Here is a 22,713-nt window from a genome sequence, read left to right as displayed (position 1 = left end):
GAAAGTTAAAACATTAGTGCTTGCTTCATTGAACAAAAATAGAGTCTCCCGTCTCCTTTTAATTTTTTTTTTTTTTTTGTCCTGAGAAGTAAAGCTATTTGCAGATGGATTAAATGTTCCTTCTGAGACCCCGATCCTGAAACTGGCAACCTCGCTGTGACTGTGTGTGTCTGTGTGTGTGTAGCAAGGGGCGGGAGTGGCCTGCACACATCCAAAGAAGTACGTCTGCGTGGGTTTGGGAAAAGAGGGTCTTTTGTCCCAACAGTAAGCCTGGCGAAAATGACTCGAGTCCCTGTGGTATGCAGCACACCTGTGCAGAGGGGGAGAACCAGGGGGAGCCAGCAGCAAGCCCCGAGTAGGGGATCACACCTTCTCCTTTCTTCTCCTTTAAGCCATGTCTCCATCACCACTTTGTTTTGGCTTACACCTCTGAATACCAGGGAGGGGGCGTGTGTGTGTGTGTGTGTGTGTGTGTGTGTGTGTGTGTGTGTGTGTGTGTGTGTGTGTGTGTGTGTGACCTCAGTCTATACTGCTTTGTATGGGAACTAGAAAAAACAGAAAAGGAGAAGGAGAGGAAAGACTGGTGTCCCCAAGGTCCCCCTGCCCCTTGTCCCCAGAGTGCATCCTACCTTTGCAGGCCTTCCGGTGGGTGATGGGCTTGCCCATGTCTCGGTAGAAACCCTCCTTGCAGTAATGGCAGTGGCGACCAGCTGTGTTGTGGCGGCAGTTGAGGCAGACACCCCCGCTCTTGCGACCCGACAGCTTGTAGAGTTCCATGTTGAAGCGACAGCGCCGGGCATGCAGGTTGCAGTTACAGGCTGCAGGGAAGACAGGAAGAGAGCATCAGCAGTGGGCGTGCCAGAGGATGGGCACCTGGGGGGGCTTAGCTCCCCATTTCATCTCCACTGCTGGACCCAGGGAGGCAGCCTTGTGCTCTAGGAGCTTTTCCTTGGCTCCCCTGGTTTGTACCCATAACCAGATTGGACACCTTATAGTAAGTACCATGGCTGAGAGTCTTCCCAAATTCTTATGTTGGAAGTGCAACCCCCAGCACCTCAGAATTTCACTGTATTTGAAGACACATTTTTGTTTATTTGGTTTTGTTTGGTACTAGGAGTTGGTACAAGGCCTAAATGCATGCTAGGCAAGTGCACTACCACTGAATTGCATCCCTAGTGTTTTATTTTGAGATGGAGTCTTGATAAGCTGCCTAGGCTGGCTTGAACTTGAGATCTTCCTGTCTCTGCTACTACTTCCTGAGTAGCTGGGATTACAGGCATGCACCATCATGTGCAGTTTGAAGACAGGAACTTTAAAGAGGTGGCTGAGCTATAACAAGGCCTTCAAGTTGGGTCCTACTCCAAGGCATCCCTATAAGAAGAGGAAATCTGGATACAAAGACTCCACAGATGCATTCAAGCAGAAAAAAGATCTGATAGGATCCTGGTGAGAAGGCAGCCACCTGCAAGCCAGACAGAGAGGCCTCAGGAGAAACCAACCCTGCCAACACCTTGATCTTAGATCTGCAGCCTCCAGATCTGGGAGAAATGCACTGAAGCCTGCAGACCCAGCACAGTCACATATGGCTTGTGAGACATTCACCTTGAGGCTGACCTTGAACTCTCCATCCTACTGCTTCAGTCTCCCAAGTGGTGGGATTACAGGTACGTGCCACCACTTCCAGTTCATTCTTAGTGATTTTCAAAGGTGCCCTAGTACTCTATTATGTGGATATATATGTCATGGGTTCCTTGCAGTATGAAGATACACTTAGAAGTAGGACCTCCCAGGGCTGGGTAGCTAGGCTGGCTCCAGTTTGTCATTACTATAAACAACACAATGGTAACCACCTTTGAACACAATAGTGATCACCTTGAACTACCTTTGAACATGCACATTTGTATGCTTCTCTGATTACTATTGTACAGAACATTTCTCAAGGCAGAATTTGGAGTTAAATCTTGGATCTGCATGTTTTTAACTTTGAATCCAAAATTGCCCTCCAGGAAGGCTGTACTGGCTTCACCTCTCACCAGCAGGATGTGACAGCTCTTATTTTGCCACATCCTTGAAAAGAATAACAATGCGCATTTGGTATCAGCATTCTTATTTTTTTAATCTTTGCCAGTTCGTCTGGGGGAAAAGACTCGCACATGATTTTAATTTGCATATCTTTGATTACCAGGGAAGTTGGGCATTTCTCCATGAGTTTTTCTATTTATATTTCTTTTTCTGTGCATTGCCTGTTCATACCATTTGCCCAGTTTTCAAATAAGGTGGATTTGTTTTTCTTTTAATGTTTCCTAGTGCTCTTCTCTATGTATGACTGGATTAAAAGACATCTGCTTTCTTTACAAGTTGAAAATATTTTTACCAGTTTCTTATTCATAAGTTATTTTTATTTGTGATTTTTTAAAATTGCCTGTTTAATTTTCCTCTCTGATGTTACAAGTTTCTTTAAATGCTCTTTTTCCCAAAATCATTTCTCCATTAGTCACCCAAGAGAAGTACTCAGAGAAGTGAAATGGCCAGCAAGCCCAGCACCAAGAAGCCAGTGAATGGAGGACCAGGACAGCAAATCGGTCTTCCAGCTCCTGGTCCACTGCCCCTGAGGAAAGGACCTGAATCACTGGAAGTAACAGCTAGGCCTGGATCACAGGCCAGCATATGGAACATTCCAAAAGCAAAGAAATCTCAGGGGCTGGCGCAACTACCCAGGGCCAGGGATCTGAAAGGATCACCCAGATCCTCTTGGCCACTCTTGTACTAAGAAAAGCCTTGGAGTGGCTTCTTGCAGTCCTTTTTGGAGGTAGATTTCATCCCACATCCTCCTCTGTAAAAGGAGTGTCCAGTTTTCCAGAACCTGAACAGGCCTCTGAACCCCTTATGGAAGCTCAATATTCCCCTTCCCCACACCAAGGAGAAGTTGAGGCTGGAATCGCTCTTTCATGCACACCTCACACCAACAAAAGGTTCTTCCCAAACAACTGGTCACACACGCACAAAACTCTGAGGCCAAACATCAAAAAGCACTCCCCCCCTCAGCTGTCAGGGGACATCAAGTGACAACTGCCCATGCTCAGACTTCTGCAAAGTATTTTATGGCTTGTTTTCTTTTCTCTTTGTTTTATTTTCTCTATACAAATGGAAAAATGCACAAGGCAAAGCAGCTCACATCTGGATCCTTTGGCTCCACACAGAGGTGTCACCCAACTCCCTGCCTGTCCTGTGCCCCTGCCTCCCTGCCTCCGAGAGACACCTTAATCCCTCGTGCCTTCCTGTTTATCTCCTGCTTCTCTCAGAGGCAAAAATATTGGGTATTAGTTTCATTATCAGATTTCAAGACGGGAAGGAAAGGGCAGCTTTGTGAGAACAGAGGTCAGCCTGGGAGAGGAGGGGGCAGGGAAGCAGAAACTCCTAAGGGATAGGCATGGCCAAGACAGGGACTCCTGCCCGTCCAGCACAGCTCTGCCTTTTACCTAGGGGTCCCCCAGCCATCCAGAGAGATCTCTGAGCTCCCCAGTAGCTATCATGTAGAGATTACTAAGGATGCATCACATGTGACTGCATCACAGACCCAGGCATCAGGAAGAGCAAAGGGAGGAGGAGGAGGGGCTCCCCAACACTGCCCTACAACCGAACCCCCAACAGGGACAAGGGACCAAGAGATGTGCTCCTATTTTCCTTCCCCATTGGCAGGTCCTCAAAGTCCTACTGTAACTCATACCTGTGGCCATTCCTCAGCTCCCAGCATTCCTTAAGACTTTCTCAATTCCCCACCTACATAGAATTGCCCAGCCCCTCTCCACCCCCCGGGTCACTGGCATTCAACACATTTACAGTGCTCTAGCTGCACACCAGCCTCTTCATGGGTTGTGCAGGATACAGAGATGCAAAATGCACTCATTTGTCCAGGGGCTCCTCACCTAACAGTGCCAGGGGGCAGATGAGCACTCACATCAGTACACACAAGTGGGACAAACACTCTCATCAACTGTGTAGGTTCACTGAAGACAGGAATAGTGCTTGTTCTCATACCCATCAGCCCACGGCAAGCCTCAATATACTTTTTTGTTGTACAAATCAGAGAGAGACCAAGACTCTTCAAGAGAGAAGATGGATAGAATGATGGGACAGGATAAGTGGGTAAAAGGACAGATGGAGGACAGAATGAGTGAGTGGATGGGTGGGTGAGGTGGAAGAATAGAGAGGATAGATGAATGAATGGATAGATGGGTGGATAAACAGGTAGGAAGGTAAGGAGGTAAATAGGTAGGACAGATAAAGGATTTACTGCCTGGACCACACCCTGACAAGGCATAGCCTTGTGACATTTACTTTACTGCTGCTTGTAACTACTTTAAAATCATCTTGCTGCTTTAACTTATCAATTCAATTTCTGTCCGCTCAAGTAGACTCCAGTGCTTTAGGGAGAAAAATTCACATTTAAGTGCCATGGGCTCCTCCCAGGAATCTAAAAAGGGCCCTGCATACAGAGCCTAAGTCTGCCTGCATTGGCTTGGTGAGTTTATCAAAACACAAACTAACCCCTAATCCCACCAGTATGATTCTAGGCCCAGAAAACATCCACTAGACACTGTGGAGCCATATCCTGACCCTGCCTCTCAGGAACTCTAGCCCTGACTCTCCAAGTTCTTGTAGCTCAAGGGCTCTACCATTGAAACAGGAAGGCCCTCTGGTGACAGTCCCCACCAAGGGCCTGGTCTCAGCCACAAGGCCCTTTCTCTACCCAGCTAGCACACAGGATTAGTCTCCCCTCCCTTCCAGAGCAATTCTCTTGATAAAGTAATCCCATATTATTTGTGCTGTGTAACAGAGAATTTTGGATTTACATGTCTGCAGATGAACTGACCAAAATAACCAATCCACAGAAGTACCACCAACCCCAGGCCAGGAGCTTGGTATGGAAGAAATCAGTCCCTAACCCTGGGCTTCTTACGTGCAGGTTACACATCCCGCTCAGATCTGTCAGGACTGTAGGGACATTCTGACCTGTCCAGGCCACATGGCCAGGCGGGGCACTGGAAGGGCCAGGGCCAGGGGCTATTTCTCCCACTGGTTCCTTTGCTAATTATGTCTGGGGCTGCTGGTGAGGACCAGGAAACCTACTCTGGTGTAAGTTTAGGAGACCTGGCAGCAAGCAAGACAGAGCCCCATCCTTGGGTACTTCTGATCTCAGAGGGGTGACAGATCTGTGAAGATCTGCAATTTCCAACTGTGAGCAGTGCTGTCAGGACTGACAGCCAGGAAGGCCATTCTACTGGGCCTTCTGGGACAAGGAAGAGGGGATAGGGCCTGAGAAGATAGTCAGAGTACAAGACAGGATATTCTTCCAGGGCTGCTCCAGCTGCACCTGTGTGGGGGCCACCAAACACACTTCCGAAAGGCTCCCAGGACACCTCCCATGCAGCCAGGCTGCAGACCAGCGTAGACCAAATCGGAGTAGAACCCTCTTGGAATAAAACCCACTGTGTGGAGAGAGGGCCCTGTAGGGAAGTAAAGGGAGAGCTTCCAGTGGTGAGTCTGCCAGGAGGTAGAAATCAGAGGTGTGGATTTGTAAGAAACTTCTCCTTCAACAATTGGTTCAAAGATATAAAAATATTTGGGAGCTATTTTTAAGAGTTTCAGGTCACTTATGTTCCCCTTTATTTAAGACTCTGCTACTCTACTGAGTATGCTATTTATTTAGCCTCTTGTTTATAAATTGTAAGTATTCACCCCTGGTAAGTATCTTTCTGACTCCAGTTTTCAGCAGCTCCTGAAATGGCCTGGGGGAGGCAAACTCGGCTCCCACCCACCTGGCTTCAGGTGGCCCTTGGAGATCATTCAGAGCTGGGATCTCAAAGGACTTCCTTTGAGATGGGGATGGGCTGAGGCAGGCCAGGCCCAGGCATTTCTGGGACCCACAGCCTTGTGTGTCTACAGGTGAGCTGGGCCTCATGAACGCAGATAAGTTTACAAAACAATCAAAGCCCAGACTACAGGTTTCATTTTATAATTGGCAAATCTGGGAGCAGGTACATTTATTTATGCAGTCAACAAATATTTTACTGAGCATCTGCATTCCAGAAACTACTCAAGTAGCTGAGGCTATAAGAGTGAGCAGGGCAGTCGTCTTTGCCGCTGCCATGGTCACCTCACTCCAAAGCCCACCCCTAATACAGGGCTTAAAACTTGTCACCAGAGACATCAACCAATTGGATACAGTGCAATGGTGAGCAGCCAGAGTGAGCCAAAAAGATTGGGTCACCGGCTGGGGATTTAGCTCAGTGGCACCATGCCTGCCTTGCAAGTGCAAGGTCCTGAGTTCGATCCCTGATACCAAAAAAAAAAATTTAAAAAAAATGGAGAGGAGTGGTTAAAGTTCACCTCCTGGACACACTTTTGGGCTGGGGATTTAGCTCAGTGTTGCCGCTGCCTGCCTTCAAGCACAAGGTCCTGAGTTCGATCCCCAGTACCAAAAAAAAAAAAAAGATTGGGTCACCACCAAGGGGACTGAGGACATGACACAGGGGCAATCTGGTTCCAGGCAAGGCTCTAGGGTTTGCAGTCACCTACAGCTGCCTTGCTTCACCTCGAATCTAAAGAACCACTGGCAAATATCCCCTAGGCATGGCCAGAACTGCACAACTCACTTGTCTGAAAGAAAAATCATCCCATATCAGGTCCATCCACATTGCAAGAGAGCCCACATGATGGAGAATGTTCTATGGGGCTCTTAGATGACACAAGAAGGAGGATGTAATCCCTCAAGACAGCAGAGATGTGGTACCTGGGCCACTAGTGACACCCCCATCAGTACCTCCTTGTGTGTGACTATTTATTCAGTTTTTTCATTTAACAAATATGAAGGGACCCCCAGGTGGGGGGCAGGCTTGGAGTCTGGAGGTGCAGCTGCTACAGGGTTGACACTTCTATTGCTGAACTTAGCTCTCAACACCCCAGACTCCTTTAACCTTCTCTCTACCTGTACTTTCTAATTCAAGTGGTCCCTAATCCCCTCCCAAAACCCCATTAAGGGATGGTTCTCAAACCTGGTGTCCAGGTTCACCAGGACTGCCTACCAAAGCTCACACTGCAGTGCCCACCCCCACAGCTCCTAACATGATAGGTGGCACACAGATATGACAAGATGCCCATCTAATAAGTCCTCAGGGGTTACAGGTGCTGCCCATCTGAGCACCACACCTGAGAATCACTGAGAATGCAGAGGAATAAAAAGGGTATCTGAAGCCCTAAAACCTAGGAGCTCATCAAGCAGAGGCAGACACAGGCAAGTGTAGCTGTTACTAAGTAAAATTATGCCACACACAGCCATTCATCCCTAGGAGAAAGAGTTGGACCCAATTTGGAGGCTTGGGCTCTGGTCCCCATTCCACCCCCTCCTCCACACCCCCGTGTGACCCTGGAAATCCACTTGGCCCCTCTGAGCCTCTGTGTTCACCGCAAAAATTATGACATTTGGTTTTGACCATTTGTAGGTCTTTTTTTTCTGGCCCTAAACATCTGTGACCAGATACCTAAGCCCCTGGGAGGGTGAAGGGACAGATTTGAAGGTTCACGTCACTACAGATGGGGGGTGCCTGGGAGTTGGAGGGGCATGCTCCATGTGCAGTGATGATGCTGTGAGGAGCCACAGGGTGGGGCTACAGGTGACAGGGCTGTGGAGGGAGCAGTAAGACCACCCCAGGTGGAGCACAGATGGCCTGAGACTCGACACCAACATGGGTGGCCCTGAGAAGGATCTTTCAGACTTTCACCTCACTGAAGGCAGAAGGGACAGCTTTGGAAAGAGAGTGGCCAAGGGCACTGAAAGGTCAGCGGCAACCTGATGTCCCATCATTGTGCCTATACCATCTACTGCATCTCACCATGTAGATACTGCAGCATCTCACTCCACCGAGAGGTGAAGGGTGAACACAGGACAAGAGAGAAGATAGTCTGAGAGAGAGACCACATTCCTTAACTTTCATTACTGTGTATTGTTATACTTGTTCTATTTTATTACTGTTGTTGTCAATCTCTTACTGTGCCTGATTTATAAGTTAAGCTGTATCATAGGTATGTACTTATTGGGAAAAAAATAGTATCCATAGGGTTTGGTACTGTCCATGGTGTTGTGTAACCATAGGATCTTGGGGACACATCCCCTGTAGTTAGGGGGGGGGCGACCATAGCCTGCTCTGGGTCATGTGCAGGGCAGGGGGTCTGGTAGGAGGATTTAATGCATGGCAGTGAGCAATAGGAGCCTTCCCTCAGCATGGGACCCCCGAAGCCTGTCCTCTCAGGAGCCAGAGAAACAACCTTTTAATCTGAAGCTCCAATTTGAAAACAAAAGCCCCTCACCACCCCTCCCCGGACCTGGGCTTTAGCTTTGATAACAGGGACACAATAGACCAGGGGTGGATCAAGGTGGTAGGAGAAATGGGGGGAAAAAAACAAGACAAATTGGGGAAATCCTGTGGAACCCAGATCCCAGGGTGAGTGGGTGAGGGAGTCTGGCCTGCCAAAGACAGGCTTTAGGTGGTTTCTGATAAAGTCCCTGGAGATAAGTGTCCTGTGTTTGTCGAGGGCTTAGAGAGCTTTAGCCAAATCTGATCACAAAGGGGCCCTCTGTCAACAGTCCTTCAGGCCACTAATAGGGCTGAACAAACACTACAGTAACAAGTCCTTCACACCTGTGGGGCTTGGGAAAGCCCCCCCCACACACACACCTTGTCAAGAAGGCAGACAAAAGAACTGCAGGGAGGGAGCACAGCAGACCCAGAGCCTCTTGGGCATCTGGAGAGGGACTGGGTTGGGGCCAGATAAGTCTGAGTTCTGGAGTGTCCTGTCTCCTTTCTGCAGAAACGTGAGCTCCAACTGGGCAGGAAGACCCTGCAAACAGGCAGGAGAGGGCATTTTTCCGAGACAGGACCAGGGCCACAGTAGGATTAAGGTGCTATGGTCAAAACAGTCCAGAGAGCAGAGCCATGGCACCGTGACGCTCTCCCCTTGTGAGGCCACTGTCCCTTCCCCCACTGACTGCAGGGCCATCTCTCAAATCTACTTGACCTCACCGTCATTTTTTCCACTGAATTTTTTTCCTGTGTAAACATCTCAGCCTTTTCTTTCCCCTGCCCTTTTTTGGCTGCTGCGCCTCCCCCTAAGGCTTTGAAATGATCCCCTCCTAACTAACGTCTCCCAGGCCCTTTGCTCAGGACAGCTCAGGGCTTCTGCACAAACAGCCTCCTCCTTCCCGCAGGCTGGGCAGGCAGGCCCCTCTCTGCAGAGGAAATGCCGAGGAGTCTTTGGTAAGCCCGGAGCAGTCATCAATTCTTTGTCTGCAGTATTCCTCAGATCCTCCCTCTGCTGTTCCCTCTCCAGAGCCCCACCCCAGGCAGCCAGATGGGCTCGTCAGAGGGTGGGCTTTGCCCTGCCCTGTCACCTCCCTTAGGATGTCAGCCCTGGCCCACTAGGTGATATTCCCAACTCTAGGCCTTCCCTTCCTCCAAGTAACCCTCCACCCCAAAGCACACTTCAAAATTCATCTTGTCACTGCCCTGTTCTGGAACCTTCCATAGTTGCACACTGCCCACAAGATGTAAATTCTCAAGGCTAAAATGGTTGCAAAATGGAAGTCCAGAGACTAGTGGCCTCACTTCTACCTTATAAAACAACCCTGCTGAACTCACACCCTCACTCCCATCCACACTGGAGACCAAACAGGGAAGGAGGATACAGTTCTTCCAGGGCAAACACAAGAGCCTGGGGGTAACGTGGCCTTCCAAGATTTCCTAGTTTACTCTCCCGTCATGGAAGAGATGACCAACGTCTCTTCTCCAGGAGACAGAGAGCTTGCCACCAACCTGGCAATAGTGTGTGACTAATTCCTCACCTAACAACTTTCAAGGCTCTCTCCAGATCTCCAGCAAGTGGGGAGGATGGCACAGTCTTGGGTAGAAAGATGCTTGATAAGCCCACCTACACTGCTGCCTGGCCACTGGAATTCTTCCTAAAGGCAGAGAATTCTCAGAGCAGAAAGGGTTGTCTGGGCAAAGCTTCCCCTACAGCTTTTGTTGCCATGCAATCTTCTTCGCCTTGTGACTTGTGCGCCCTGCCAGATGCCTCCTTACAGCACCAGGGGCTCCCTTCCAATCTCGCTCCCCAGAGGTGGTGCCCATGCCCATTGAACTTTCTTCAAGGAACATATGAGGGCTGATTTGCCAGTGGAGCCAGCCAAGCCTGGCTCCTGGGGCTCCCTGGAGTCATTTCCCATCTGTAATGGGTCCCATCACTGAGGCTGGCACATGCCAGGCCGGAGACCCAAGGCGGGATCCAGCTGCAGCAGGGGAGGCTGGCTGCAAGCAGGCTTAATGACTCACAGCCACTCTGTTCTCTGACACCAGGCAGGAGATGGTGCAACTCCCAGGCACCTTCCCCTTCCCCCACTCACCCTGCCCCAGCCCTACCTCACCCAGGGCTGTACCCTCTCTCCTTGACCACTTATTTAATTGAGCTCTCCAGTTCACTTTGCCTTGGGTTGTAAGCTCCAGAGACCAGCCTCAGCCACTCAGAAATTCCACACTGCACTCTGGCCTCTGCCCATCCACAGAAGATCCTGCTTGTGGAGAGGACAGGCTGAAACAGGGGCCCTGGTGAGCCATTCTGGTCAATGCAAAAGAACCTTCTCATTTTCCTAATTCACTCTCCATCTAGGGTTGCAGATTTCACACAAAAAAATTTAAAAAATACAAAACCAAAAAAGCAGGATGCTCACTTAAATGTAAATTGTAAGAAATAATTTTTTGTAAACCATGCTGAAGAGTGCATGACAATCTTGACTCCAACAGGTCCTGAGTCCCTATCAAACCTATGCATTCAGTTCACATGACAGTCTTTATCAAAGGCAACTCTAATTTTCTTAGCACCTGTGAGTCCCAGAGAGGTTAAAAGGGTCTCTCAATGCAACAGGCCCAGGAAGGAAAACTTCTATTTGGGTTTTGTTTCTCTGTGTGACTTTAACTCAAAGGGTTGTCTCATTCTTTAGGTCTTGTTTGGTTCATGCCAATTCGTCCTAATCACTTGTCTTTCCCCATCTGCTGAGAACAGAAATCCTGTGCCAGAGACCATGTGAAGATGTGCAAGGAGGGAAAGACGCTGCCTATTAATATGATGTAAAAAGTGTTTTCCCTGCTGTTCCACCACCAACCACCTCTCTCTGCCCCCACCCAGCCTCTCAGTGAGGTCCTGTGAGTCCCTAGCACATCCCAACCTCACTTGCAAAGATCTTCACAGTGTGGGGAGCAAGGAGGAGGACAAGAAAGAGGAAAGCAAGTATTACCCAAGTGGTTCAACATCTTTACCAAAAGACTGTTTTCATCAGGGTTCTTGATCAAAATCGGAACCCCACTTCTGAATCCAGTTATTTTACTCAAACCAGTAGTTACAATTTAGAGACCAGTAAAGTGTTAATGAGATTATGATTAAAGGCTTTAAGAATCATATTGCAAAAAAAAAAAAAAAAATCATCTTGCAAAAGAATGCAGGTGGCCTACCATGGAACAGAGGGAGTGACAGAGGGCAGCCGATTCCAACTGATCAAGGGACCTGAAATAGGCCATTCTCAGGTCAGAGCGACCTTTCTGTCCCTGGCGGCATTCAAGTAGAGGGACAGGGTACAGGACATTCCAGGTCCTCACCCTTCACCCTCCTCTCCCACTTGTTTTGAGGGCCAACAGGGAGCTTACACACCTAGCTCCCTGACATCAGAGATATTCACCTACTGTGCTCTGGCTCAGCATCCAGGGCAGGTACAGGTGGTGGGGTTCTTCCAAAAACCTATGGGCCCTCCTACCCTGCTAACCAGCAAAAGGTTGTAGGAGGGAGGAGATGACAGATCTCTCTAGCTACCTGCTTTGGGTCTGGGTCCCAAGGGTCTCAGGTGTTCATAAGAAAGACTGTCCTCTCTGGGAGGCCTCAAAGCAGGCAGGAAGCGCTGTGCTGGAACTCTGATGTGTCATGAAGGAGCCAGGAGCTCAAGGGATGCCAAGAAAGAAAAGACATGGAACAAATGCCAACCCATGAGCTGAAAGAGGAGATGGAGGTAGAAAACAGGCAAGAAAGTGGAAGGGAGAAGTTGAGGCAGGACTCCAAGATGGAGCAGCAGACTTGTGCAGAGCACCAGGCACTTAGGATCACTCACTGTTCACAGCCTCCCTTGCAAGGCTGCTCCTCACACCTTACTAAGCTGCTCTCTCCTCCATATCCTCAGGCCCCTCTATAAACACATGCACCTGGCCCTGAAGATAAATGATGAATGGGTGTGAAAGGGTTCCCAGGCCTCCCAGGGAATTTCCCAAACCCTAGATGGCTCATATCATCCAATTCAGGACTTTAGAAACAAAAATCTGACCTTCTAACCCATGAGAGACTAAGACAAAAAACTAGTGCTCTTCTAAACACCCCAGGTTTATAATTTTACTGTCATCCCTTGGTATCCAGGGATGGATTCCAGTACTCGCCACCAATACCAAAATCTGAGGATGCTCATGTCCCTTACATAAGATAGCATAACATTTTCATGTAACTTATGCACATCCTCCTGTATACTTTACATCATCAAGGTTACTTTAATACCTAATAAAATGAAAATATTTGTTATACTGTTACTTTTTAGAAAATGACAAGAAAAGGTCTGTATATGTTCACTGCAGATGCAAAATTTTTTTTACTACTGACTGCACTTTGGTTGAATCTTTTGATGTGGAACCCACAGATATAAAAATCCAAATGTAATTTCATTCCATGAAGCAAGTCATAAAATAAAGGAGACACAGGGGCCTAGTCGTATCCACCCAACATGCTCAGACACCAGGTGGGAAAGGTTCTGTTATCCCCACTTCATAGATAGGATGTTGAGGCCCTGACTAAACTCAAAAGCTCACAGGGAAAACAGACTAGAATTCCATCGGGCTCCAGGCACTTTCCTCCTTCCCAGGAGCAAATAGCAAGTTTGAATTCCCCACCCCCATCTCCTCCCCAGGTGACTATAGCCTCAAGCCTCAAGCCTCAAGGGGAGCCTCCAAAGGTTATCTTTCGGTGAGTTATCCTGAGGCAGTCTTTGGAAATTTTTTTGTCCCTAAAATAAGGGGGTTTGGGAACCAGACAGGTTTCTTGTACAAGTCAGGGTGGGGTGGGGGAGATATGTGTGAACACGCCACATTTCTTGGCTCAACACTTCTGGCCACTTTGGATGTGGCTAATTCCCCAGGCGCCCTCTGTAATTCCACAGTAATGTGGCTTTAATTGTCCCCAAAGCAGACCATTCTTCCTTTATTGTGCAGTAAATTTCCCTCCTGAGTTCGGATTTCATGTGCCTGCCCCACCCAGGAGCTGGCCAGCCTGGGAGGGGGCACAGTGCTGTCCTCCCCAGTGGCCCCTGGTCCTGGCCAGCCAGGCCCCTTCTCCTCGCTCCAGTCCTCCTTTGGCTTAGTGCTCCAAATGCCCATGGGGCAGACATCAGGACCCCCAAAAGAGGGACACGCTTGAGGACGCAAGGACATTGGTCTGTGGTTCTGTCTGGAAAATGAATTAACTTGACAAATGCAAACAAGCTGCAACCCGGGACTCATTAGGCTGGAGGCCAGGATGGCTTTCCTCATTTGCTCCTTTGTGTCACCAGCGAAGACCACAGATACAGGGGAGCTGGTACAAAGGAGCTGGGGGCTGTTCTAACTTCCCACGTGTGCAGTCTGTGCCCGTCACCTGATCTCTCCTGCTCCTCCCAGCTGATATCAATGAAAGACGAATAATTACAAGCACCCCATTATCAGATGAGATAAGGCCAATGAATCCCTCTGACTGCCTTAGCCTTGGCCTCATTACAATGCAGAGGTGAAGAGGGTGAGTCTGGAGCCTTGGAGCCGGATGCATGAGTTCAAATCCCAGACTCGCACCATGCACTTGACCTTGGCTGTGTCTGCTAACCTCTCATGCCTCAGCTTCCTTATCTAGGAATGAGGACCAATAATGAAGCCGCCTGTCAACAGCAGCTGAAGTTACTTTTATCATGATTGACAACACAGTTCCAGGAATCCCCAGCAGATCTATTGGATGTCAAAGACACAAGGTCACAGACGGTCTACACATGGGACAAGCTCATCACCAGAAGGGGATATAAAAGCGAATTGTGGTGTGCTCAGGACCACTGAGTGGGTGGATGTCACAAACAGGGCTTACTCAGGAGACCCCATAGCCTCTGAAGCCTCAGCCACTGAAGAAGCAAGGGCAGCTCGTCTCCAAGGGGCTCCCAGTTTAAGATGTAACTGTTCCTTCCCTGGTCTGACATGGTTTGTGCTGGTTCCTATAAATCTAAGCTTCTCATTGTCACACATTCTCCTTTAGGGAACCCAAACCATCTAGAACACAGCTGAAAGCAACAGACACAGAAAACTATCTCTCTAAGCAGCCAAAAGAGAGGCCTCCTCCCCTCCCTGGATTGTCTTTACGTGCTGTTTACATGGAATTCTAATGCATCAAGAGGGGATGGCTGTGATTTGACAGCAAGGAGGACACAACAGGCAAGACTGGGACAACAGCAGTGTGAGGTACCAGAGAAGGGGCAAGTTTACCTCAGTATCCCTCTGTTGGAGGAAAATAAAGTGACTGGCATCTACAGAGTGACAGAGTCCTCAGGGACAATGTCTTGTGCCTCTCGTGTTCCAGCTTTGGAAAATGCACCACCGTGAGATCCCAGAGGGGCTGGTTCACCTGCTGCAGGTCCCACCCAGCCACCTGGCCACACCTCTGTTTCTCTCCCCTCCTGACCTTGCCAACCTCCAGTCACACCAGCATCCACTTGAGCAAACAAGCTAGGCCCTGGGCTCTCCCTGGATGGCCCATCACTACCATGACCTTCTCCTCTCTTCTCTATTCCCATGCAAGCTGCTGGCCCTTCTAGTCAAAGCCCACTACAAAGAAGATGGACACAGCCACAAATCCATGATCACCTGAATCGCCACACAGCTGCCCTTTACTCCCTCAGTGTTGTAGAGGCCTAGCTCAGCTGTCCCTTCTCAGCAACTAACCCTGCCCACCCTGGTTAAAATCTGCGGCCCCCACCCAGCCTCCCATGCTCCTCCTCGGCTCTTACTTTCTACATAGTACCTCTAGCCTTAGAGCACACACTCACTGTTCATGTCTATTCTGTCATCTAGGACCATACATACTTTACACATTTTGAATACTATGTCAATTTACAACATCAAAATCTATACACTTTGCATACTTGGCAGGAGCCATTCTACATAATTTTGGGGGAAAATCATTTCATAATTAAAGTATGACTATAGCTGTCTAAGGCCCAATGTCGCCACCCCCACGAGCCAGCTATGGTATGCGGAAACATAACTCTGTTTTGCCTCCGGTTACAGCTGATGGTCCCATGATGCTGTGATTCTCAAGGGCAAGATTACATCAGCTCAAGACATCCTGGTTCCTTGAGAACCAAGTAGTAAGAGAAAGGTTCCACCTGGGGAGAGATAGATTCCTTATCAGCTTAACTCATCCCACCTATTATTTTAAGAATTTTCTCCTTACTGCCTTCATCAACATAAGATCATCATGGACCTAAGATCTTCATCAGCATAAGATCCACATAGCCATAGGATTATCACAGCCCCCTAAATCACCTGATGCTCCCTTCAGTTATTGTGTGTACCAAATAAGGAGTTCCTAGCTTGGAGAGTCTGTCTTTGCCCACTCTGAGGCACTGACCTCCCGGGCCTCCATATATTTTGAAATTATGAAAGTCTCTTGTCTTTTTTCTTTAGCCCTCACTGTCCCCCTTTCCAGGCAGAGGATTGATTCCAATACATACTGACTTTGTTGGATATATTACCTTACGTTACACACATAGTCATGCCTTGGTACCCATGAGGGATTAATCCCAGGACCTCCACAGGTACCAGAATCTGTGCATGAACTGTACTGAACACAGACAGGATTTTCTCAGGTCACTATTCCCTGAACAATACAGTACAACAACTCTTTACACCCTAGCCATACTGTATTGGGTACTGTCAGTCATCTGGAGCTTAAAGTATATAAGAGAATGTGCATGGATTCTATGCAAACAAGAAGCCATTTTATGTAAGGGGCTCAAGTATTCACAGATTCTGGAATGGGGGAGGGGTGTCTTGGAACCAACCCCTTGAGGATACTGAGAGGCTGCTCTACTCTCTTCCTTTGATTTTCCTAACACCACAAAGGCCTGGTTTTTCTCCCACAGCACTGACTCCTTTCCAAGCTTGACCTTCTCCACCCCCTAACTAAAGCTGGACTCCTTCCAGAAGTAGGGCCTTCCCTCCTCTACTCCACTATCTTCCTTGGGCATCTCATTCTACTCAATTACCTTGGGAAGAGATGACTTCTGAGTTTATATCTTTGAGATTCCAAATCCCTCTACTTCTTTCCCTCCTTCCAAGTCATCATCATCTTTGATCCACACAGGGGTCACAAATTTGGGTTTTCAACCTTCCTGAGGGGTGGCAGGTGTTTACATATTCTCAGGAGACCTCTGCCCCTCAGTACATCATGAAAGTCAAAGCAGGCCAGGCTGCTTACTTCTCCCTCTTCATCGGTGGTTTATTTCTCAAAGCCCTGAAATGGCAAGTGTGGTCCCTTCAGGTTTAAACTACTGTGGTTGCCTCTTGTTAAGTTTTCTACCTGGAGAAGCCCTGCCTTTATCTCTGATCCTCTGAGTCCTAGCGAGCCATCAGAGACTCAGAGTCATGGGGTTCGACCTATATCCTTTACATACAAATCTGGCTCTGGTTCTCACTCACCTCCACAAACTCTGCTTCCACTTTGACACCACAACAAATGCCAGTGCAGTGGTGCATGTTTAATTTCAAACTTGTGTTTTTGCTTATTTTTAAAATGCTTCATCCTGTACTTGGTCTCTGTTTTTTTCAGAGGCAGGACATCCATTCTGCCACATGGTCAGAGGTGAAATGACGGTGATGCCACTCTTGCCCTAGAGCTGCTGCTGTGTGCCACAATCCAAGCAATGACCTTGCCTTTTCCTGAGGACCCAGGGCACAAACAGCCCATTCTTCTAACAGACTTTCAGTAGCACACAGCTCTTCTAGGCCACCTGCTAGCTGCTGTAGGGATGCTGGCTTCAGCTTTCCAGTGTGGCCAATACTTACCACACTGCAAGTGGATCAAGATCAGTTCAGAGGACTGTGGGCAATACTTCAAAAACAGAGGCAAATAGAAAGTATCAGGGAGGACCATACATGGTAAGAGTTCATTAACTTTTATTTTGGCTGGCTGGATAGATGTGGATGGATGGATGTGTGGGTGGGTGAGTAGATGACTGGAAGGATATCTAGATGAAGTAGGTAATGATTCATAATATAAGTACTGTATATTTTTTTACTGTGGATCACAGTCCAAAAATGTTTAAGTGCTGTTGCAAGAAGCTGAGCATGGTGTCACTGGGCGTGGGGGGCACACGCCTGTAATCCCAGCACTAGGGAGGCTGAGGCAGGAGGACAGGTTGGGCTACACAGTGAGTTCAAGGCCAGGCTGAATTACACAATGAGACCCTGTCTCAAAAGAAAGAAAAGAAAAGAAAGAAAAAATCCTGGGCATGCTGGCATGCAAGGTACTCAGGAAGGTGAGGCAGGAACATTGATAGCTTGAGCTCAGCCTGGGGAACACAACAAGATCCCATCTCTTAAAAATAAATAAATAGGACCGGGGATTTAGCTCAGTGGTTTCACTGCCTGCTGCGCAAGTGCAAGGACCCGACTTTGATCCCCAGTACCAATAAATAAATAAATAAATAAATAGCATGCCATTTATTAGTTAGTTTATTTCTCTCCATAGGAGCATGGTGAGTGCACAGGAGGCTCCTGGCAGACACTAAGAGACACCAGACAGACTGAGTTTCTAGAGACAGGGAGAAAGCCTTTATGGCTTACATCTAGATGACCCCCAAAGCCTCATGCACTCGTAGGTGGGGCTTTGGGAGGTGAGTGGATCATGGTGTGGGTGTGTGATACTGGACTAGTCCACTGATGGGTTTACAGCTCGGCGTCATGTTGGGAGGTGAAGCCTGATGGGAAGCGTACGTCCCTGTGGGCACAGCCTGAGAGGGTTGTTGCCCTCCTCTTCCTATGATCTCTGCTTTGCCTCCTGCCTGCCACACCATGAGCTTTCTCCTCTGCCAGGCCCCTCTGCCATGCCACCCTGCCTTGGAGCCAGCTGACTATAAACTGAAACCTCTACAAACTCTGAGCCAAAATAAACTCCTCCTTTAACTTGTGAGTGTCAGGTATTTTGTCCCAGCAAAAGTCCCTGGAAAACTTAGGCCTGAGGACTTTTTCCCTTGTAACTAAAGCCAGTCAGTGCTGAGCATGCTCCTGCCTGGGCTCTGCTGGGCACAGCCAGAGTCTGTCCCCCAACAGCTCACCCTTGGCTCTGAAGCCAGGCACAGTGAAGACCCACCAGTTCCTCAGTACATGGCGTTGGGAGGGGCTGATCAAGGTCGAGGAGCTGGCTGTTTGTTGGGGTTTCCCTGAATCCCATTCTGACCAAGGCATCAGCCCCAAGCTCCTGGCCCACTCCCTTCTCCAGCACCCACCTCACTGCCCTCACTTTCCAGGCCCCTAAACTGATCATTCACCTGCCCTGGCCTCTAAAGGAAAGGACCGGATTTCTTGGGTCGGCATTCAAGGTGCCTACAACCTCCCCAATCCCTGTGCTGGCCTCACCTCCACAATCCCCTCCACTGAAAGACTGCTCCGGCCTCACCCAACTGGTCACTGAGACCCCTTTGGCTAAACTTCTCTTGTACGATGTCCACAGCCATGCCCAGCACAGTCTTACCAACCTCCTGCTCCACACTGTGCCAAGACACGGGGAACATCTAAGCAGTACACTTGGGGGCACCCACGGGGCCTTGAGCCCTGGGCATGTCTTTCATGGCCAGAGTGGGAAGGCCAGCTGCTAAGACCCCCTATAAGCCCCTGTCTTCAGTTCACAGGCCCCGCTCCTCCCACCCCTATCCCTGCCGGCCCAGCTTCTCCCCTGGCTCCTGACACACAGCTGCCTGTCTTATCTCCTGCGTCTCTGGCTGCTCTGTCTGCCCCAGTGCAGCCCACGGTGGCTGTCAGTACACAACCCTGGCCCAATAAGCAGGTGCAGATGGATGGACCGATGAGCGGGAGATGCCAGAGCCCAGGTGGGAGCAAGGTCGGTCTGGCCTCTGTCTCCTACCCACATGGGGCCTTGGTGACAATGTGCCGAGAGAAGAGGCTGGCAGAGGTCAGAGAGAGGTGGTGTCTGGGGTGCGGCCACTGAGCCCCGCTGGACACAAGCCTCTTGGGAGGTGGACACTTTTGTCCCCTTTCTGAGCCCAGAGCTCTAGCTGAGAACAGACCCTGAGAAAAATGCAGTGTCAAGCACTTGGGCAAGACTGGCCCAGCCACTGGTCTCTGCTGCTCCATTAAGAGGTCTACTTGCACTTCCTAGGCCCGGGGCAGTATCTAGCCACTAAAATTTATGCAAATAAAATAATGAGCAATTTGGGGAAAGGAATGAAATTCGGAACAGCCATCCAAACCACCCCAGACATCCGCCTGGAGGGGTTTGCAAGTTGAGCAATTATTTAAAAGACAATTTAAAGTCACTTGCTGGGGGAAAAAAAAAAGGAAAAAGGAAACATGGGGTTCCTGAATTGCCAGGAGGCCCTGTGGCTTCTGAAGGTCTCACAGGACTCCTGGTGGGGAGCGCAAAGGCCAGGCTGGGGAGGGACTGCTCCTGTGCTCCACAACTAACCAGTGTGGCTTCAGCGGAGGCCACCCACTGGCCTCAGCACAGGCATGAGAGCCCTTTCCTGGCATCCTGAAACGTCCGCCTCATTCCCAAACTCAGACCCAGGGAAAGCTCCAGGTCCAGCCGCAAAGATCAGAGATGCTCACCAACTTAGAGATGGGTCCACCCAGGGTCAGGCTACTCTACACACTGTTCATTCATTCCTTTGACAAATCTTCACTGAGTGCCCACCACGTGCCAGTTCTGCACTGGGTACTGGAGATACAGCTGGAAACAAATATTCATTCAGCAAGCACTCACTGTCCACTGGCTTCACACCATAACTGGCCTGGGAGGGAGGACAGAGATACAAAAATGAACTCAAAACACAGCCACTAGCTACCAGGAGTTCATGGTCTGGCAGGAGAGGACAATTAATGGACAAAATTCAAATTCTAGGCATTGATAATGTGGGAGAAAATGCAGGTATCATTTCTAAGGGGATCATCAGAGACATCTTCACTGACAATGTGTTACCCGAAGCAGGCCTTGAGGAATAGGTAGAAGCTGGGTGGTGGTGGGAGGGAGAAAATTATGAAATTCCAGGTAGACTGGAAAATGGCATGGCAAAAATGTAGGACACGGGGACTTCTGAACCATCGCCTCTGTCCTGACCCTGAGGCAGGGAACAAGCCTCAGAGAGGAGTCACTTAGTCTTCCCTACCATCCTTGCACATTCCTTTCATAGAGATCAGGGCTGGCGTCAAAGGCCTTCCTGTCTCAGCCACAGTAAGGAGCAGGAAGGAGAGATGAGGATGGAAAGGGTAGAGCAAGAGGAGGCTCCCATTGTAGAAGAGCCTGTGGTGGGAGCAGAGGGGAGGGCTTGGCCTTTGGTTCCCGAGTTCTTTCCCTGCCCCACAGTGTGTGTCCCAGTTTTCAAGACAGGCCAAGGAAGGGGTCATAAAGACCAACTTATCTTCCAAAAGGAAAGGAAAGAAGAAAAGAGAAAGGAAGAAAGGGATGGAGAATAATGTTACCATTTGATAGAGCTGAGAAGTGGGCACTGCAGGCATCCATTACACTCTGCTCTTTTGTAACTACGTTATTCTAATTATTAATGATTTGGGATTAAAATAGTGAGGTTCAGGTTGGTTTGCTTCTGTAAAGACTGAAGTATGCAGGACAGTGCTGGCCCTGCTGACCCTAGCTGCTGGCCTGGTGCTGGAAATATTCCTGCCCACACATTTCGGGAAAAGCTGCCCCTTCCTTAGGCTGGGACTCAGCTGCTCTTTAGTGACTCAGTTTCTCCTTAGGGAAGACTGACTGTAAGAGGATTCTAGAAAACAGCATGAAGCAGAACACCAGGAAGGTGTGAGGAAGTGGCCTCAGAGCTTGCAAGGAAGAACCAAGGATGACAGGTGTTGTACGTGAATGTAATGTGTGTGTGCATACATGTGTGTCTGCATGAGGGCATGCACATAGATGCATCTGGGCCAGGAGTGTTCACACTGCCCTGTGAGTAAGGGCTAGCTCTCCACCCTGACTCCACAGTAAATCACCTGGGAAGCTCCAGAGATTCCAATTAATTAATTCATCTGGAATGAGGCTATCATACAGGTAGTTTTTTAAAGTTCCAAGTGATTCTAATATAAACAACCAGCCTTGATGACATACCCAGCTACTATGGTTTAGATCTCAAGTGTTCCTCAAAAGCCTTGGCATTAAAGGCTTGCTCCCCAGCCTAGTACTACTGGGAGGTGTAGGAAACACTGTAAGAGTTGGGACCTAGTTGGAGATCTTGAGGTCACTGGGGGCACACCCTAGAAGGGGATTCAGGGACGCTGCTCTCTTTTTCTTCCTCTCTTTCACTCTCTGGCTATGATGTAAGCAGTTTTGCTCTACCATGTGCTCCGTGCATGATGTGCTGCCACAGGCCCAAAGCAATGTGGCCAACTACTCATAAACTGAAACCTCTAAAACCATGAGCCAAAATATGCCTTTTCTCTATAAGCTGATAATCATAGGTATCTGTTACAGCAACAGAAAGCTAACTAACACACCAAACTTCAGTTTTCAAACAAGATCCAGAGACCTGTCTGAGGCAGACATGGCTGCAACCCCAGCAGGCAAAGAACACTGAGGGGGGGTATACTGGGATGGGGAGAAAGGTGAGCACCCAGTTATCACTGAGGAGGGACTGGCAAGAAATCATTCATTTGGAGGGCAGAGAACTATTAGTGCCCCCAAGAAGAAAGGGTATCAGCAAACATTTTAGGGAAACCCAATTTCTGTGATTGGTTGGACTTTTAACCATCCAGTGGGAAGGTCTATGCACAGAAGATCACAGTCCACTCACTTTCCTGCAGGACAAGAATGATGCAAAGGCCCCTGACTCACAGCCACCAACAATCACTACTAGTATGGGTGCAATCTGCCAAATAAACCTAAGGCCAAGACTTAGTCATAGCAAGTCACCAGGGAAGCAAGGGGGAGACATGGTGCTGCTACTGCCACTGGCTGACCAGGACCACTGGGATAAGCCTTTGGATGGGTGCCTCACCTCTTAGTCATGCTCTATAAGTGAAACAAGAGAACCACAGCCAAGCCACCTCTCCAGAAAGGTGAATCAGGAAAGACACCTTGATCTGCCTCTCTGGAGGTCCACGATGGGTTCTAACAGGCCAAGGCAAAGAGCTGCATCCCTTGGACTCCCCCAAGGGCAACTAACCTCCCCACTGCACATGAACAATCTCGGGGCCCCTCAAGGGGAACAAGAGGGGACTGAACAGTTTTCCAGGATTTAGAAGTTGGCAGGGTGGTTGGTGACTCAGGCTTGCCATAGGTGTGGTCAGTAATGTTGCAGTGTGGGACTGTGGTGGCTCAGAG

General features: G+C 49.0%; 1 protein-coding gene across 3 annotated transcripts in view; it reads right to left on the bottom strand.

The window, feature by feature from the left end:
• The window catches only part of Ntn1 (netrin 1), a 198,851-nt gene that overhangs the window by 77,390 nt on the left and 98,748 nt on the right, over positions 1 to 22,713 (bottom strand). For all 3 annotated transcript variants that reach the window (XM_021238312.2, XM_087191822.1, XM_004857514.3), the window contains exon 3: positions 630 to 818. In XM_021238312.2, coding sequence (XP_021093971.1) covers positions 630 to 818 — 189 coding nt within the window. The remainder of the gene's footprint in view (positions 1 to 629; positions 819 to 22,713) is intronic.

The sequence above is a fragment of the Heterocephalus glaber genome, unplaced genomic scaffold (assembly GCF_053883595.1).
Source record: "Heterocephalus glaber isolate CG9 unplaced genomic scaffold, H.glaber_assembly_v1.0 deba00001564, whole genome shotgun sequence".
Classification (NCBI taxonomy): Eukaryota; Metazoa; Chordata; class Mammalia; order Rodentia; family Bathyergidae; genus Heterocephalus; species Heterocephalus glaber.
This window is presented reverse-complemented; position numbering and strand designations above follow the sequence as displayed.